At 41.5% G+C, this 20609-nt stretch overlaps 1 protein-coding gene across 1 annotated transcript in view; it reads right to left on the reverse strand.

Annotated features, from left to right (window-relative positions):
* The window catches only part of LOC111230426 (titin-like), a 203286-nt gene extending 186060 nt beyond the window's left edge, over positions 1-17226 (reverse strand). The window contains 8 exon segments of the mRNA XM_022757167.1: positions 7660-7824; positions 8092-8167; positions 8340-8554; positions 9337-9419; positions 9579-9866; positions 11184-11387; positions 11674-11777; positions 17096-17226. Of these exon segments, the coding sequence (XP_022612888.1) occupies positions 7660-7824; positions 8092-8167; positions 8340-8554; positions 9337-9419; positions 9579-9866; positions 11184-11387; positions 11674-11764 (1122 nt within the window). The 5' untranslated portion in view covers positions 11765-11777; positions 17096-17226.
* Positions 17227-20609: the final 3383 nt, after the last annotated feature.

Genomic DNA, 20609 nt, shown 5'->3' on the forward strand with positions numbered 1-20609 from the left:
AAGGCCACAAACAAAACTTATGACATTTGAAAAACTTTGTTTTGCTAATTTATACTATTTTACATTGAGATTTTTTGCCTACAACATTTTCCATAAATACCTTAGGGCAGTGGATTTCCACCCGATCTTTGCAGTGAGAAAGTAACCCCCATTCCGTCATAATGCGGTAGTTTTTTGACGGGTGTGTCCAAAGCCGGCTGCCCACTGCCTCCTCTCTGCTGCAGTCCACCATCACTCTCCATCCTCTGTCACCAGCTCGCTGTAGGAATCCTCATGATACGAGCTCAATTCTCCTGAATGATCCTCTCCTCAAAGGCTGAAATGAGGAATTCCTGCAAAAAAAGTTTTAATGTTTAATTAAAAAAATATGAACTGGGATTACCTGAGACTTCTTCATAATCTTGTTTATCACAAGGACTACAGATCTTTACAAAGAATGTTACCGTTTCTGAGACAAACAGCTCATGGGGGTCGTCACCCTCTTCGTTCAGCTTCGTATTGGCTCACAACCAACAGAAGGGCTCCTGGACCACTGTCGTCGTTACTTCAGTTTTATACGTCACGTATGTTGCTTCATATAAGCTGTCGTATTCCTCTGTAAAAATAATGCACAAACACTGTGAAGCCAAGGACAGAAGATCCTTTTAAGTCAGCGTTCAGATGCGATAAAAAATCAACTGGATGGAGAAAACAAAAAGGATTGCCAGTACTTCGCTCCAGGGCCAGCGGAGCTGAGGCTTCCCCATGAGGATCTTACGAAGGATGGAGTACTCCAGCATCATCAGCAAACGTCATGGAGACTCTCCAGTTTGCATTCTCAGTCTCCTTCTTTGTAGGCGACTTTGTATCTGATGGCAAAAACACAAAAACAATAGTAAATTGTGATTCTGTAAACCAAGAGATTCCAGCCAAACAATTCAAAGAGAGAAGCTGGTAGTATTCGTCAAAACCTGGGAACTTTGCTTTTCCTCTTTATTTCAACTTTTCTAATAGGAAGATTGCATTTGTTCTCCACCAAAAATAGTAACTGCTTATCCTGTACAGCCACTCTGATATTTAAAAACTAAAAGTGTGTTAGCTAAAACATGCTGTCAAATTAAATTAAGTTACAATAAACACTTATATACTGTGAATAAAGTCTAAACACGAGATGAGAGCCATTTAAAAACGACTTAATAATCATGTTAATCAAACAAAGTTCACGACTGTTAAAAATACATGAAAATGTTTAAATACTGAAAGACAAATAAATAGAAGGAAATATTTTTATGTATAAATTACAAGCGTGAAGCTAACAACCTTTGCTGCTAACACTGTCTAGTAGCTAAGTTAGCTAACACTTTTGGGGAAGATTTGACCTGTATCCAGTAGTGAGGCAAACACCGCTCTTCATGCCAGATGCATGTGAGGTTTTGGATTTCCTCCGACCGGCATTCGAAGACGACGCTTCCTCCCTCCACCAGCTTCTGAACAGTGGGTTTCTTGATGAAGAAGGGAGGCAGCGGACTCTCGCGGTGAGCGACGCTCTTCACCATCTGTTCCTTTGTCTCTACAGCACACTGAAGGAAAACCACACAGCTCCGTCAAACACTACAACTGTGGGAAACTACATGAAATAGTACAGACAGCTGTTAGGACTGTCTTAAAAAAAGACTTTGACTCAGTTTTCTCTTTTGTGATTCCAATTTTAGTGGACAGTCGTCTCCTCTCTGCTCATCAATTTCTTCTGACACTACAAACAGAGGTGTTTCATTATTAAAACTTTAATTTTTTTCAAGTTCCACACCGACATTTTAAGTTATATTTTACTTAAGCTTCAGACATCCATCAATTTACTCCAAAAGAATCAAAGTTTAAAATTGTATTATAATAGAAAATAAGCCTAAAACAAATTAACATTTGTCAGAAGACAAAACTAGTCAGTAAGTCACGAGTTAAAGTAGGTAAAGAGAGACTTGTACTTTACAGTGGTTACTACTCCAACAGGCCTGGTTTACCTATCCTACCACCATTACTTTTGACGAGCAGGTAGCAGGAGGTGCTGACGTTTTCCCGCCTCGGCTGGTGCGGTGCAGGTGAACGTCCGCGTTACCCCCGGAAAAAAAGACAAAAAAAAAAAAAAAAAACCCCCCCCCCCCCGGGGGGCCCCCGCCTCAGTTCCCACCGGCCGGTGGGGGGCTACAAACACCCACGCCGCCTCGATACATGCCCTCCGCTCGCATCCCCGAATCCCCACCGCACCCCAAATAAAACCCCCCCCCTGAGGGGCAATCGTCTCGTAGCTGATCTGGAAATCAATTGGAGCTCTCGATCTTTAGTCCTCTCTGAACACAATGATGACGGGAGCTGGGTGGTGCGCTTGAATTCTGACATCCAGGGTCATGGACTCTCCCTCGTCAACCGTCACGTTCTTCAGCCCTGAACAGGAAACAGACACCTTCACGACTAAAGCTGTCGGTTTCTCAAACTCGCTGACTGCAAGAACATATTCCTACATCAGGAAGTAAAAAATATGGGGGGACAGACAAAAACAACAGAGGTGAACAACTACTCAGATCTTTGACTTTAGTAAAAGTACAGAAGTATACCCAGGTAAAATGCTACTTAAAGTCTCAAAAGTAAAAATTATTATCATCAGATTATTAATCCTGATCATCGATGCTTCAGCAGGGATTTTACAGTATTCAGTGCACGGGTGCCTCAGCTCCGAGGCATCTATTAAATATTCCCTTTGGCTTATTATTATTCTTCTTCATTGACACCTAATGTAATCGGTTTTTCTTTCAAAAGACTCACTCTGTCTTCGCACTGAGCTTACTCACTCATTTTAAGGAATATCATGAATAAAATAGAGCGTAAGAAACTTCTGGCGTCAGTGTCTGTCACGGTGTTTCGGGTTTTTGAAAGAAGTAACGGTTTTCTCATAATTTGCAATTGTTTGAAGCCATGTAGAAGCCAAATTCTGGCATTATTCACATGCCATGGCAACGGCAGGCCACTACCTGTGTGCGTGCAGCTGCGGTGCGCCTAGCACCAGATAACCAACTCTCCAGTCCGCTAGCTTTACATTAGCCGCATGTTAGGTCTTAAAATTACATTTAGTTAGGTCATTAAATATGTAAGTCCAAATTTACTGCCCTTCCTTTGTTGCTTTTCTTTTTGTTGTGTTTAAATGAGTAAATGTTGAAGTTGTGATGGTCTCCGCTGAGACAGAGGAAGGAGAAGCTACTAAAACCCTCTCTCCTGTCACTTTCTAGTCACGTTGCTCTCCTCCCCATAATGTTAAATTTAGCACGAAAAAAAACATTAATAGTGGTATTAAATAGCGGTTCAGTGGGATTTATTAACCCTTCAGGGTCCCTCTGTCCTTTTTTGGACATTTCTTCACTTTTCTTTTTTGATTAGCTGATCATTTTGGCTGTGTTACAGCTGAAGGTATGGATTTTTCTGCCAAGAAGTGTCTTTTTTGACATATTTTTAAAATCTTAATGTCATTCTGTTACAGGTCTATTAACACTGGTAACACATTTGTACCCTCTGGGGTTCCTCGCCGCCAAAAAAAGGACACAAAAATAAATGCTATTAAAATCATCATATATCAGATATTTTTTTGCTTTTTTTTTGCATACATCTCTTAAACCAACTTCAGTTCGGCTTCAAACCTACCAAATGTTTATAGTTTTCAGGATTAACCCTGTAAATGCAGTTTGAGACATGTTGCCTCTGTTTTATTAAAAAAAAACAAACTACAGGAATATGAGGCATATTCCCACATAATACATGATGGAGGGGAAGTGAACATTGTTTTATATCAGAGTCTTTATAATCAAGACATTTCTCAAAACCAGAATATGATCAGGGTGACTTTTGAACACTGAAATAAAATCATGTGCCTCATCCCGCAGTAGCCCCCGTGCACCTCAAAAATTTCCTGGAATTTTCTAGTTTTATTATGATTTATAATATATTATTAGTTTAATGGTTTTAGTGAAATAGAAAAAAAACCCTTTGTTAACACAAACTGACTGTTGAACCACATTTCATAACGATCCATCCAGTGAGCTGTGAGATATTTTACTAAAACCCAAAAACATCAAAACTCTGGTGCGCAGGAGGAAAAAGTCAAGAGGATGAACAACGAGTTCAGATTCATCCTCTGGGGAACACGGACTGGAAAGTCCAGTCCAGCAGCTGTTGAACAAGTATCAGTCTGGATCAAAGTGGATGGACCGACCGAACGCTGCCGTCACCAAAAAGACTCTTTACATGTTCTATTTTTGGAAGGAAGGAAACAGGAATAACTTACAGACGATCAGAGGGGAGGGACCACACGGCTCCTGGGCTTCTCGTGGCACAGCAGCCGCTCCTGAGGAGAAACAAGCAGCAGAGTCCAAACACCATGACAACGTGAAACATCAATGTGACAGTCTGTGAGGATGGAGGGAGAAAGCCAGTTAGAAACAATAAAACCCTGAGAGAGAATGAGGGGTCAGACAGGTGAAGACAGGAGAAAGAAGAACAGGGCTTCTTCTGAGGAGGTGAAGGCAGCGGTGATTGGCTGCGGTGAAGAGGGAACGCAGTGACAGTCCACACGGGGGTTAAATTGGGGGAGTGAAGTGTGTGCGGGGAGCGGTGTCGGACCAACCTGAGGCTCCAGTCCTCAAACTTCCTCTCACTCACTGCTAAGCGGCCCACCCTGCTGTAACTCAACTGACTTGATATCTGACGTCTTTTGAATGGTGGTGGAGGCTCCGGCGTCACCCGCACCCTCCACCGCCCCCGCGAGATGGAAACTGGAAACTTGACGGGTTTGATGACCCTCTTTCTGCGGGCGGCGGCGGAGAGACAGCTCTTGTGCAGTAAGTGGCGATGGGCAGAAGCCGGCGATGGACACCTGACCGAAGCCAATGAGAGACAGTGTAACAGGACTGTCCACGGACCAACGGGGGAGGGGTTAGTGAGAGCCAGGAGAGTGGAGTAATGTTGCTGGGCCATAAGTCCTAACACAAAATATGACGCCCACCTACAAAGGTTACTGAGAGTTTAACTTTTCATGATTTATTCGTTCTCGACAAGCTTCATTTATCTGGAAACATATCCACACAAATGTTAACTGAGTTTAATTTACAAAATAATTACAACTAAATCCAAACCTACAACAATAATTAGCCAGAGTTTAGAACCTGCCTGTGTCTCCAGGACTCCTGGAGGTTTGATTTACTGAAACTTTCAACCAAAAAACAACTGAATAGTAAAGTTTGATAAAAGTAGAAAATCGTGATGAAAACAGGGAAATGATTTATAGATTTTAGATTTTTCTGCTTCAGAGAGAAAAAGCTGATGAAATATATTTTAGGATTGTGACACTGTGAGCGCATGGTCCAGATGCAATCACACCACATCACAGCACAGTGAGACTGCATGTTAAGAATGGTGTGTTGTAAAGATGAAACATGGGGTTTGTGGATGACGACGGCGGGCACTGCGGTTCCTTCCTTACTCGTGGCTCGACTTCATGTTTAGGGACAAAGAAACTTTAGAGACTGTGAAAATGTGGGGGACTGAGGACGCGGAGACACCAGAGTCCACGTAGGAGGAGATTTCTGTTGTTCTCTGAATCTGGAGAACAAACAAGTTTCATGGACGGTTAAGAAAGCTCAGACTCTTGAGATATTATTACAGAAATCACATCATGGTTGATATGGACTGAGGAAACTCCCCCGACCGGAGACCTGGACTCTGTGCTGCTTGAGGTCACGGCGACGTCAGCCGCTGTTTGTAGCGCGACAGTTGTTTCTCTGCCGCCTGCTGCCTTATCGCCAACCTCCCACAGCCGTCCTGCCTCTTCAGCCTCCACCGCCTCTGCATGCACGGGCGGCGGACGCGGAGCCAGGTCGACGGCGGCCACCACTTGGCCCACCGCCCCGGCCTTTCCCTCCTCAGCTGGAGACACAACACAAGCAGCACAGTAGATTCCAGCAATCATGGCAACGTGACAGGAGGAGGAAACTCGAACCAGAAGCCCAAAGGACAAAGAATAAATATTCATACATTAAAGATACAAGAGAAGAAGAATATTTGAATCGATGACATCATTGCTCATGCAACATTAGAGTGAAACATGCAACTTTATTCTCATTAAGAGTGACGCGGAGAGAAAGAATTGACTGACCTTGTGAATTCATAAAAACAGCAGATACAGAAAAAGGTCAAGAGACGTTCAAGAAACACACCTTTTCAACAACACGTTCATATCACACTGAGTTTGTCTTGATTCTACAGTCTCATGATAGAAACTGCTAAAGCAACAAACTAAATATATAGAATAACAAACAACGAGATTTTCAGTCACTGTGGTTGGTTGGTCAACAAATAGCTCAGATGCTAACTGCTGCTAAAACCCCTAAAAGTTAACTCAAAATTTGGGCAAATTGAGTTGAATTACACAGAAAACCATCAAAGTAAAAACCTGAGTGAAGCTCAGACGATTGAAAACCATGATGGAGATCTGTCATATTTAAAAAAAAAAAATTCATGTCTGGTGTTTCCCACCTGTTTGATTCGTCTCACACCCACGTGGCGTCCCACAGGGTTCAAATTCTCGGCCCTTTTAATTTAGTTTCTATATGCTACCACTGACTTACACATACTGCCAGCCATTATTTACCCCAATGAAAACACAGTGTACGTCTCCATTTAATTCCACCTATTCAATTTTAAAACTTATTAACTCAGGAGTTCAGGGCTGGAGAAAATGTAAAAGAGAATTAAAGAAACCATGAAACAAAAACTCTGTGCTTTCTTAGAAACTGTCGATTTCCAGGTCTGGACAATCTCTGCTACCTCAGAAATATGATCTGATTGACATCTAAATATGTGAATGATTTAGTCTTGGGGGGGGGTGAAAATGGTTGATTCCTCTTTGGGAGCAGGAATGTGCTCTATGAAGTGACAAAACACTTCCCATGAACGAGAAGAAAGAGGGAAAAAAAGATGAAGTGACGGTCTGACTGGGTGGCAAAGGTGGAGGTCGATCGCGAGCAGACGTGGGGCGGTGAGGGTGGAGAGGGCGTCTACTGTACTCCAGCCACTGCGTGCCTCAGACGGCCCCCGGTGGCGCTGATCCACGGCTGCAACCACAGTAGCCACGCGCCACCTTTATCGTCCACGGAAACACCCACCCCCCCCCCCTCAGCCTCCCTCCCCTCCGCCCTCACGTCCCATGACGGTCCACATCGACAAAAACAACATTGATCACATGACATAGGAACACGTGATCACATGATCACCACCACATAGCTTGAGGACACATTTTCACTGGTAGTTCAGTACGTCACGAATCACAGCCAGTACACTCACATCCATTCATGTCTCCATTCCATATGTCTCTAGTTCCACTGTTCTCACAGTTCATTGTTCCCATCATGTTTCTCAGTTTCTCATGTTCTCATCATGTTCTCCATCATGTTCTCATCATGTTCCTCATCCATGTTCTCATCATTGTTCTCATCATTCCCATCATGTTCTCCATCATGTTTCTATATGTCTCATCATTCATATGTTCTCATCATGTTTTCATCATGTTCTCATCATGTTCTCATCATGTTTTCATCATGTTCTCATCATGTTTTCATCATGTTCTAGCTACTCCGTCCTCACCTCTCTGGTGGCGGTGACCTGCTGCTCCCAGTGTTTCTCCATATGCATCTGGGCAGCGCTGCTGACACTGGTCATGCTGGTCATACTGGTCATACTGGTGTAGCCGGCTTCAGCCACGTAGTCTCCCTGTTTCCATGGCGGCAGGACTTCAGCTGCAGCTGATACCTGCTCAACAAGCATGAAATTTTTTGCAGTCAACAGGAGACTTTTACTGTGAAAAACCAAAAACCCAACCATGACGTTCTCTGTGTGTGATGTGGAAATTCTGATTCACTTGAAACTGGAGCAAGTTTCGTTGCATATGAAGCACAAAGGGATGAAGACCAATAAAAAATGATCTGTCCATGTGTCTTCTCTGTCTCTGACCACCTGCAGTCTTTGCTCTGACTTCCTGGTTTGGTGATGAGTGTGTCTGGATGTGAGTGTTCTCACCTGTTTCCTGGTCATCACAGGAGACTTGACCGGTCTGATGGGGGAGACGGACAGTCTGGTGGAGGGAGAAACGGGTCTGCAGACAACAGGATGCAGATTATAATACAGCAAAACAACACACAGCTAACGTCACTCTCCCTCTGATCATTCCTGTCAGCTTCACATCTGCTCTGTGCTATATCTTGTTTTCGATGACAGTTGTTACGGATCAATATGAAGCGTCAGGGATTCGGCGGCGGCGGTCATACCTGATAGGTGTGGGTGTCGGCCCCTTCACGTGTCTGACAGGTGAAGGTGACTGCTGGCGCCCTCCGGACATCTTGGAAACAAAGGAGGGCGGGGACTTGGAGGTCGGCTTTGGGGGAACCCGCGGGGGGGTTTTGTGAGCCAAATGCTGAGTCATCATTCCTCCTTCTACATGCATCTCCATCATGGCGGAGGCCTGGAAACTTGCCTCCATTTTCTGAGGGGAGGGTCACATATTGAGTGATTTAAACATCTCCAAAACGTTTTAATGAATCCTTAAAATGTAAAATCTTAAATTTAAAAAGTTCAATTCTAACACACAAACACCACCAGAGCTCCAGACTGTAGTTCATTACAATCTGTGAGATTCACAGACGCTTTAGTTAAAATCCTAAACTGCCAACGAGCAACAGGTTGAAGATCTGGAGAATCTCTGAGTCAGAGTCGTTGTTTTGTTTCAGACTCAGCTCTTCATCTGTTCTCATGTCGTCATGTGACGGACTTTTGGAGGGAAGATCTAAAGATGAATAATCCAATGATTGTTTTTCTCTGCGACATCAGGTGACGTTACAGAGAAAATAGTTTTATTATGAATTTGATTATTTTGTTTGGGAAAAGATTAATTTTCAAAGCTGCTGATGCAGATTCAAGGATTTCAATCGATCAATGAATCAATCGATCTATTAGACGTCACTTTATTCTGAAAGGACATGTTGCAAAAATAAATGATGTTAAAAAAACATTTAGAAAAACGGGAAAGATTTATTGAAGTAGAAAAAATGTGTCACGTAGAATATGAATTATTTACTTATTTATTTCTTTGAGTATTGAACATCTTTAGGTCGTGAAGCCTCATCGATTTAGTGAGGTAATGTGTTTGTGGAGTGTGACTTAGTGTGTGAGGTTTGATCTGTGTTTACTGTCTTCTGGTTATTCATGTCCTATGAAGGAACCTGTAGGAACCTTGGATCAGATCTACTCAGTTTGTTTGAGTCTCACCCTCTGCACTCTGGTCTGGGAAGTCGCCATCTGGGATGTGGACACAATAGTCTTGGTTTTCTTAGCGGGCACAGCTTCCTCACCTGCAGCAGAGACACCTGGAGGTTTAGGCTGAAGGTTTATTTTAAAACACAAAATGCTCACGGTCCATTCAGAACTCTTCATTATATCTGTTAATATCTGTTAATGTCATTTAAATGTACATGTTTCAAGATAACGACTGGATGTGAAAGTGTTGTTACCCTGAACCAGCAGTTCTGCGGTGGAGGTGGCCCGTCCACTGCTGTTGGTAGCGGTCACAGAATACGTCCCAGAATCCTCTGGGAAGGCCTCAGCGATCAGCAGACTATACAGGTCTCCCTCCTGGAGGATCCTGAAGTCGGCCGAGCTCTGGATCTCGGCTCCCTCTCTGTAGAACTTGACCACAGGTTCGGGGATACCTGTGACTCGGACATCCAGCCTCACCTGGCTGCCCTGTCTCACTGTGGAGCTCTGCAGTCTCTGTAGGAAGTTTGGAGGCGCCGTCTCCGCTGTAGACAGAGAATATGTCTTGTTAGGCCCGAGTTAACGAGGACGTGTTAATGTGAAGTCGCTAACACCGGAGCAGGGCCATGAATGAGGAGGAAGCTTTTTTTTCCATTGTGCACTTCGAGAAAAAAGTCAAACTGACTCAGAAGAGGAAGATTTCTTTTATTTTGAATTTCGAGGATAAAGTTGAAATGTCGAAGTCAACCCTCCCCTGTCATTTTCTTTGCCTGTCAGTCGCGCCGTCATCCTCCCAAGTGTCAATACAACCATTGACAGCAACACTGTGCAGCTTCAGCTCATCGAACAAGTCGATGTGCCGCAGAGCGTGACCTTTGTTGCCGTAATGCCTGAGTCTCAGACACCGCGCCCGCCTGAGCTCCACGCCTTCAGGATCAAACAACATGATCAGTTGTCTTATTGTGAATTCTGAATCACATCGTAAAACATTATCGTATTATTGGGGACACAAGTCAATGTAGAGAACAATGTGTAATTAGACATATCGGCATTTAAAATATTTATTTTAACATTCATGATGCTGGTGGGAGAAAATACAGGAAAACAAAACTAACAAGGAGTGAATGACGTAAATATGTGAGAAGATGAACTTTGACCCCTGAACTCTCATTTCACACATTCAAGCTGTTTTGTTATCATCTAGTTGACACGAGATCCTCACTGGTTCAGCTTCAAGTCGTTAATCGCTTCATAAACTCCACGGTCCTCTTAAGGAAAGTTATGCTGCTGCAGCAGCTGCAGCTGGATACAGTGACACACACCAGAGACCACACACACACACACACACACACACACACACACACACACACACACACACACACACACACACCACAGAGACCAGAACAGGACAAATATAGACGTTGTCTCTTTGTGGTAAATTTTACAACAGTCAGTCCCAACCAAGGAATCTGATTGGACGAGAGTGATATATAGAACAGCAGCACTGGGACTTTAACTCCACGTATCACTCCTCTTCACAGCTGTCCTATCAACTGTTAATCAGCGTCACATTAACATCGTTACCGATCTCAGATCGTAACAAACAAAGATGAAAATATTTCAGAAATATCTTTTGAATGAAACGATGTCGTCAGGAGAGGATGAAGGAAGAAGGTGGATCCTTCAGAAACACCTGAGGGAACGTGTAGAGAAATTTATATCTCGTGTGATATTGCTTCAGTCTCTTTGTGGTTGACTGACAGTCACTTCAACAAAGGTTCTGACCCGGAGCTGCTGACCCGCAGGTCTGTGCCTGGTGGATTCACCTGTAACCAGGAGTTTCAGTCTACCTGCGGCCTCACCTGTAACGAGGAGTTCGGCGGTGCTTGTGGCTTGTCCAGCGCCGTTGGTGGCTCTGACAGAAAATCTTCCGCTGTGTGCGGCGGTCACAGCGGGGATCCTCAGAACAGCGCGGCCGTCGCTGAACGAGATCTGAACGCCGGGCAGAGCGGCGGCGGAAAGAACCTGGCCATCACGGAACCAGCTCACCTCAGGAACTGGAGAACCTGCAGAGGAGAACCAGAGACACCAATGATCCTTACTGACTGATGAGATGCTCCGACATTTACCAGTCCAGTCCACAGGTCCAGGACGTTTAGCCTAGCTTAGCACAAAGACTGGAGGCAGAGGGAAACTGTTAGCCTAGCGTCATCTAAAAGACTTTGTTTACTCTTTAGCTTCTGTGCTAATCCTAGCTTTAGCAATGATAACATTCACTCTTAATCTTACAGTGTACAGCAACTTTATTTTGTAAATCTTGCGTACAGGAAGTCAGTCGGAAAGTTTTCTTACCACTAACTTGAGCCTCGAACATCGCAGCACTACCCTCAAGTGCTACGACGCTCTGCAGCGGCTGTGTGAACGTTGGCGCCTGTGTTGTCATGTTGGTTGGCACCCTGCAGAGACGACAGAGACAAACACACACATTATATCTTTAACCACTCATGCTGGTTATTGCACTCCACGCAAGTTTTAGACACTTGAATTGTTTAGACCCTTGTCCATCAGGAGGCGTCTGATTGGTCCAGTCATCCTGCAGCAGGACAATGAGTCCAAACTCAGAGTCTTATAGAACTGTCTTCAGAGACCAGAAGAACCAGGAGTCCTGCAACAGATGGTCTGGACCCCACAGAGACCAGTTCTCCTCAGTACACCTGTGTGCAGGTGTACTGAGGAGAACTGGTGCTGGTCTAAAGACAAAGTTGGTCACAGCAAATCCTGATCTGGTTCAGGTTTTTTCTCTTACTGCACTTTAGACGATGTTCACTGAGAAATAGAAACTGTTCATGCTTTTACTTTGAAGGCGTCCTCACAGACAGAGCAGCGTCTAACTGACCCGTCTGCTAGTCAAGTTTGGTTTAGTCTGACATTAGTTAATCATCTGTCCTGAACCTTAACTAATGATCATTGTCTAAAACTAATGAGACATTAGCCACAGAAGAAATGCTAACATTAGCGAATTAGCCATAAACACAAACTGCACTGTAAAGTAGTTGTAAACAGATCTGAGGACGTTCAGTGTTTGTTCCAACGTCTCCTATGAAGACACACATTTTACTGTATTGTCATCAGAGAACTGAAGACGTCAAGAAACTCTAAGAGACAAAATCCAGATCCTCCTCTGAGTCTAAAATAAACAAAACGCTCCTTTAAAAAGTCCAGATTTCTCTAAAAACCTTCATGTGTTTTCTCTCTGACACTGGACCTGCTGACAGCCAGACTCCGGCTGTGATAAAGCAGCAGCAGCAGCAGCTCAGGTCCTGGGTCTGACCCACCTCAGGGTCTATTTTTAGGAGCTGTGTCCCTGGAGGGGGTCCAGGCTCCGCAGGGTCTGGCTGATAAACCACCAGCTGATCCACTGCAGATTAAAACACCTGTTTAACTCCGGGGAACTGGTCTCAGGTTTCAGTCCCAGTCTAGTTTAGGTCTTAAAGATGATTGAAACGATAATTGATCCCATTAAAACATCATGTACAATACGTACTCATTTAAAAAAAACTTTTGATTAAAGGACACAAACTAATTGGATTTGTTCCTAATCACCTCAAATATTTCATCTTATTAACCACCAGGTTCAATCTGAGTGTTTGTGTCATCATTTCAGAATAAAATGCAGCAGGTTTCCCCTGCTGAAGCGCCCTTGTGCAACGCTTCGCTCAGGTCTGGTTTGATACTGACAGAAGAGACAGACAGGAAATGTGGGGTGAGGTTCCCACCAGAATCAAACCAGTGATGCTGCAGGTACATGTGGAACTGTAACCTTACATTTAGACACTAAACCAGTTGTAAGTGCTCTGGTTATTTTCTCAGTGAACTGATTCATCAAAAACAGCTTCGGCCCATTATCAACATATCAGAAAAGTAGGATGTCACTCAATAGAGCACAGTCCTCCGCCAAACTCACAATCCTACAGGTGTGTGAGATCCAGGTTATAATCTGTAAACTCACACATCTCAACCAACACCAAGAATTTCTCTGATTTCACATCGAGATTCAAACATTGTTGACAAACATGTCCAAAAATTGTCTCTGTTGCAATGTTAAGGAAAGTGAAAAAATCCTGGACCCGCCCCTTTAACCAGATCAGCGCCAAAATGTAATGGGTTCATCGCTGGCCCCTCCCCCATCCCTCCACTAAGTTTCAGGTAAATTGGTTCAGTACTTCCTGAATAATCCAACAACTGACTAAACCACCAGAGACCAGGGAGAACACGACGTCCTCGTGGAGGTTAAAGGAACAAGCTAGTGGATATATAAGAGGTTTTTTTTGGCATTTTGTGCTTTTAAAATAATATTTAACAATTAGTGTCAACTGACTGATAATTGATCCAGTGACGGATCTTTTCAGCCCTATTTCAAGGTTTCACACACAATGATCAGGTTTAATCAAAAACATCATGAAACGTCATTAAAAATCTCAACTTCTCTGTAGCTGCTTTAAACTGAATGAAACTTGTTCCAGGACAAAGACGTGATTTTAGGTTTTAAACAGAGAAGGATCTGACTGTAGGTGTGAACCGTCCTGACTGAAGTAAAACTCTCTCAGAGGACGTGAAGAACGGGAACCTCTGACAGAATTAGATGGTCGTTGAGTTTTTACAGAGAAAAACATTTAAAACTCAATTTAGTAAAAATATTCAAATGAATGTTAATTATTTTACATTTGTCCCTGTGATTGGCCCTGCTTGTCCCTGGTGTCTCTGTGCTGGCAGCAGGTCCTCCTGGTCCAGGTCCAGGTCCAGGTCCAGGTCCTGGTCCTGGTCCTGGTCTGCTGACAGACAGACGAGAACAGCTGTGAGCGAACAGGACCTGAACCAGGATATGAACCAGGATATGAACCAGGATATGAACCAGGACCTGAACCAGGACCTGAACCAGGATATGAACCAGGACCTGAACACCCTGCAGCAACAACTCTGACAAAAATCATATTTTACAGCAGATATTTATGTTTTCATGGTTTTTATTGAAACTAGTGTTTAAAGTTTATTATCTGACTGTTTTTATGGAGAAGAAATAATAAAGTAGTTTTAAGTTCTCACTCTTTCATTCTCTCTAAAGTTTATATTCTTAGTATTAACTTAAATATTAACATAATTAGTCTAATAATCAATTAGTCAATCATCAGGAACTGCTTTGGGAACTTTTTCATAATTAATTGTTTAAATCATTTTAAAGCAGAAATTCTTGTTTCTTCAACTTCTACAATATAAACTTCATATATTTGAATTTTGTTATTTAAAAGTTATTTAAAGGTTAAAATTGAGAGATTCTTGTCATGTTTAAATGTTTTATTTTTTACTTTCATTTACTTAAAAATTATTAATGTTAATTTACACATTAATTAACAACATATATCAGGTGAATCCCTGAATTTGCTTTTGAATTTTGAAAATTTCTTTTCATACTAAAATACACTTGTTTATATTAAATTATAGTTATAAATTTGTCAAATAATACAAATAGAGTAAATTTAACAGAGTAAATTATGTTCCCCTGAAAATCTGCTTAATTAATGATGTAAATTAAGGGGTTTTGAAAACCAGGTTGTTTTTAAGAGGTTTTCAAATTCAGTCTCTTGGATTCACATTCAGGTGTTTGTTGTTTATATGAGGTTTTAATGGATTTTAACATGTTGAACATTTAAACATTGTTTTTAAAGTTTGAAAGATTTTCTGTTTTCTAACTAACAAAGAGAATCTGATCCTTCACTTCACTTCACTTCACTTCACTTCACTACACTTCACTACACTTCACTACACTTCACTTCACTTCACTTCACTTCACTTCACTTCACTTCACTACACTTCACTTCACTTCACTTCACTTCACTTCACTACACTTCACTAGCCCTTCTCTAGTTTTCTCTGTAGAACTTTAAAACCTTTGGACTGAAGGAACCGGATCACAGTGAGAACTCACTTCATGTTCTTCAGACACTTTTTCAAACTCAAAAGAAAAACGTGCTGAGGGTTTTTCAGACTGTGGAGAAATGACCTGAGCAGGAGTTAAATCAGGTTTCGGTGGATCCCTGAACCCGACGCGGAGCAGATCTGGTTTCAGCTAAATTAATCTGATGACTCAACCGCATGTTAACGAAGTGACTGGATGAAACTCAACAGTCGTGTCGAGTTATTCAGAGGTGAGTCTGAGATGAAGCCGATGTTTCTCACAGGGTCAACAGTTCTGAAAGTGACTGTGTGAAGAACATTTATTTAGATTTATTTAGATTTTCTGCTCCAGAGAGAAACACTGACTCACTTTACATCAACAACGTACGATCAGCTCGTTTAATATAATGAACTGTTGCAGTTTAAAGTTTCAACGTTAAAATGCTGCTTAATACTTTCACTAAAGTTATGGATCTGAATCTTTATTCTGTTATCAAACCACTCCAGAATAAAACATAAAAAAATGCCACATTTTATTTTTTATTTCTTATCTGTTTATCATATTATATTTATCCATTTTTTATGTCTTATTTTATTTTTCCATCAGCAATACAAAATATTCCATGTAACAAAATTTGATTTGTGTTGTTTGTTTTGTATCTTATCTTAGGAACAGATTAAAACTGAATTTCTCCACTTGCTTTTAATTTAATTAGTCATGTTTTTCCCTTTTTTCCTTTTTAAAATTCTGTGTAAACCCCCCCCCCCCCCTTCTCTCTCCATGTGCTTGACCACCAGACGTTTTTTTAAATAAAAATCAAACACAGTTCATTTATAAATGTTGATAATAACTAAACCTCACTCGGCTCAAACTGGTAAATCAGAGTCAACATGAACATTATTCACAGTGTCTCACAGGATTCATTTCTGGAGACTCATCACATGTTTTAAATTTAGTTTGCTCTTACTGACACACAGACGTTTAACAGGAAGGATCCATGAATACAAAAACATGAAGCAGCATATATATATACACACATATATACATATATATATATATACATATATACATATATATATATATATATATATACATACACAGTGTATATATGCTCTCCTCACACGGATTCTTCATCTGGAAACAGTGACAACAGCAATGAGGGAACAAGAAAAGGTTCCTCCTTCAAAATAAAGTAAATGCCACAGAATCAAACTGCTGAGACATCATATGGATTTTAAACTTTGTTGAAAAGTGCTGCAGATCACATAGAGCCCCCCCCCCAGCCTGCACTCTCATTTTTTAAATCTTGACGACAGACCAGCAGCTGTTCTCTCTCCTCCACAATAAAAGCCTCCCTGCTCTCACTCAGACACTTCCTCCCCACAGAGCTGTAATGTAACAAGGGGGGGGGGGGGGTTATCCAAGACAGGACACCAAACACTAAAAATAACAGCCCCAGCCCCCTCCCCTCCACCACACCTTCATTTGATTGACAGCCACCATGTGGCACATAGCTGGAGGAGCAACTGATAGCCCTGCTGCTGATTCCCTTAAAAAGCCATCAGCCCCCAGCTGACAGTCCACTGTGATGCTATCAGGGTCTATTCTGGGACGTCCCATTATAACCTTCAACATGGAAAAGCAGCAGAAAGCCTCCAATATGTCAGAGTCACTTTCTGAAAAGTGAAGAAAAGTGAATGGAGTCTGGAGGGAGAGGCGGAGTCAGGTCTGAGTGTTAGAAGACAAAGGTCTGGGTGTTAGAGGCGTCAGTCAGCTGCAGCTCGTCAATCACCACACTCTGAAAACTTTAAACACACTTACTTGTCTGCACAAGGATGCCTGGGATGCCCAAAGGAGGGCTGACTGCAGAAGATCAAAAACTCTTTATCCAGAAATTTCAGTCAGAAAATCCAAGAGAACAGCTGAGCCTCGAAGGAACCCCACAGAAAAAAACAAAACTACAGGCCGTCAGCGCCGTGTAGTTTTGTTTTCCCTTCTGACAGCAGTCCCTCCAGCCGAGGCGTCCAGGCCGGGAACGCTGACTCTGCTCAGAGCAGGCAGCCGGGCGGCGGGGGGCTTTATACCGCTGTGACATCACAAAGGACGAACCACGCCATTGGTCGGTGCTGCAGGGAATCATGGGAGGGCAGCGGAGCCATTTTATGCAAGTTGTCACACCTGTCAGCTGGTTTACCTAAGAGAGCGACAAGAGATGTTTCCAGATTTACTCCAAATGTAGAGAAGTGACACATATAACATTATAACTCCAGTTAATCCAGCTGTTTCACCTCTTCACTTTATAAAATGTCATAAAACAGTTTGTCTGTAGAGCTGAACTGATTCACAACAATATTTAAATTCAGATTCCAGCTGCTCAGATGTGAATATAAGTTTCTGAAAAAATAAATCATTTTCAAAAAACTACATCTGAACTGTCACTTCTGGAAATCTGTCTCAATTTCTTTACATTTTATGGGTGAAACAATCAAGAAAATGTCTTTTTAATTCTATAATGTTTCTGTCTTTATTTATTATTAAAAGCACTAAAATAATGGTAAGAAGTAAATTCATGAAGCCAAAGGTAACGTCATCAACTCACATATCACATATCCTCTAATCTGCATGAAAACTAATTATATTCAGTGAAATAAATATTCAGAATATTCTCCTACAGCTTCTTCTTCTGTTTAATAAGTTGTGAAATTATATTGTAATTGTACTTTAAGGTGGATCTCTGAGTTTTTTTGGCTCGTCTTTATTTTATCAGCTGTGTTAAATTTCTCTTTTGCGTGAAGATGGAGAAAATCTCAAATCTTTCTTTAGCTAATAACTTTTTTTAAGTGTTTGATGTTTAATTGACTAAATGATTAATTAAAATAATCAATAATGTAAATAAAGGTTTGTTGATTAACAGCAGCTGAATCAGCTGTGATCACTTCCTGTCTGCAGTGTATCATGATGTTTTACTATGAAACTGAAGGAAACTTAAAAACAGGAGGATTCTGAATGAAGTTCTGCAGACTCTGTTTCTCTGGTTTCTAAGTGGATTCTGGAGTTTTATTGTGGCGGGACATCAGAGGACATGACATCATCAGGAACAGATCAACATGGTTCAGGTCTGACTCAGTTAAAATGTGTTAAATTACCGGAGCACAGTGAAGGTTTCATCCTCCCCCTCCTGAATGGAGCTTCATGATACAGGCTCCCAGCTCTGGAAATCACACTGACTCCATTTCCCAGCATGCATGTGGCGGCCGGAGGTGGCTCCTCTTCCCCCTTGGTGCGTGTGTCATAACCCTAGAACAGCCAATCAGATCAGTGCTGAGTTTATAGAAGGGCCCTGTCAATCAAAGTGACCAATCAGCAGCTCAGACATGTGGTTCACATGTCAGAGACTCAACTGATCACTTTTCAAATTATCCATTGGTTTTGTTATTGATCTGATGTTTATTTAACCAGATATGATTTTACATAAAAACATATGATGAGAAAAAAGTAAAAGTACTTCAAGTAGTTGAAGTATCACATTGATTTTATTTAGTACTTTTACTGTGATACCTTAACTACATGAAGTGCTTTTACTGGGATACTTTAACTACATGAAGTACTTTTATTGTAATACTTTAAATGAAGCTGATAGTCCTTGTGTACTTTTACTGTGATACTTTAACTACATGAAGTACTTTTACTGTAATACTTTAAAAGAAGCTGATAATACTTGTGTACTTTTACTGTAATACTACATGGAGCTGATGATACTAACATATTTTACACCTGTCAGTTCCTCACTCACTTTGTTGGCTAACGTTAGCTTTCTGTTTAAGCTAGCTCCATTTGTAACTTCGACTGAACTTACTCTGATTATTTGCTCGGAAACTTTTGTTTCACCTGTTTTCCTGCATGAAGTCCAGTATCCTCAGATGCCTCAGTCATCGCATAGATGTCCTCTGTCTGCCCAGAGTGATAAAACGTTTTCGCGGGAGGAATAGCACCGTTTCATCGCTAGCTACATCCATCACTTCCAGAGTCAGATAGCTAGTTAGCCGGAGAACACAGCGGAGAGCAGCGGCGCAGTCTGTAGAAATACCTGATTTAAACGTTGGTGTTGACTCGGACAAACATGTTATCATTCCGGACAGAAAGTAGTCTTGTGTGGGATGAGGTCAGTACCACTGAAGACACAGACTGTTGCAGTATTAGGGATGAAAAATAATGTTTTTTCTGTTCTCCTGCGGTTTGTGGCGGGAACGTTTTGTGAGTGAATCACAGAGTAACGTCCAGAGTGCAGAGAGTTAATGGCGCTACTTACCTGCTAACTACACTGATAATAACTCTTATACACACTCTTTGAATTAAACATTTTCCCTTTGTAAACATTAAGTTTACAACAACATTTACATTTTCTTTACAGTGGGGTCCAAAAGTTTTTTTTTGCTCAAGAAGGTTCAAACTGAGTGAAATGCCCCGGAAGTATCTGAGCGGCAGCCATGATGAGAGCTGGTCGAACTATCTAAAGCAAGAGGAAAGGAGCTTCAATGCTTCCTCTCTTGTCTCCTTTAGCAGAGGAAACACTGGGGCTGGGGTCGAAAAGTCAAAATAATATCCTTTCCTAACCACTTCTTCTTGACCTTGATGGAAAAAGTCATGAGGTCAATGAAAGATGTGAGGGAGACTTCATGAGGAGTTAGGAAAATAATCTGACTCCACTTGTTTGTTTGTTTTAAATTAACTTTATCTTTATTACGAGAATAAAGTCGTAATTTTGAGAATAAAATCATAATATTAAATAAATATTTCAAGAAAAAAAGTCATAATATTACAAGGATAAAGTTATGATTTTATGATTTTACTGTCAAAATTTCTGATTTTTTTTTTTTTTCAAAGTGGCCCTAATACTCCACCGTACAAAACAAACAGGATTTAAATGTTGAAATACGATAATATGAAAGGAATATACAACTAGAAAGAGCTGAAAGAGCTTAAGTAAGAGATCAGAATAAATTATATTCAGACATAAGTATACTTCACATTTTTTTAATACATTTGTTAAGAAAATTTATTTTCAGTGAATTCCACATTGTTCTTCATGATGATACTCAGCTGTATTTTTCTTTCATGTTAACTTATTTCAACATTTCAGTTCTGTTTGTCCATGGTCAGTAAAGAAGGACCTATCATCCGTGTGTTATAAATAAAGTATAAAATCCAATTATAAATGCAGTGGGATTACTGGACTGAATCTGAGGCATTTCAATAACAATTCACATGGATTCAATTGAGTCATTGACAGGGCGTCGAGTGGCGCAGTGGGTTGAGCAAGCGCCCCATATGCAGA

The sequence above is a fragment of the Seriola dumerili genome, unplaced genomic scaffold, assembly GCF_002260705.1.
Source record: "Seriola dumerili isolate Sdu_G_001 unplaced genomic scaffold, Sdu_1.0 BDQW01000266.1, whole genome shotgun sequence".
Classification (NCBI taxonomy): domain Eukaryota; kingdom Metazoa; phylum Chordata; class Actinopteri; order Carangiformes; family Carangidae; genus Seriola; species Seriola dumerili.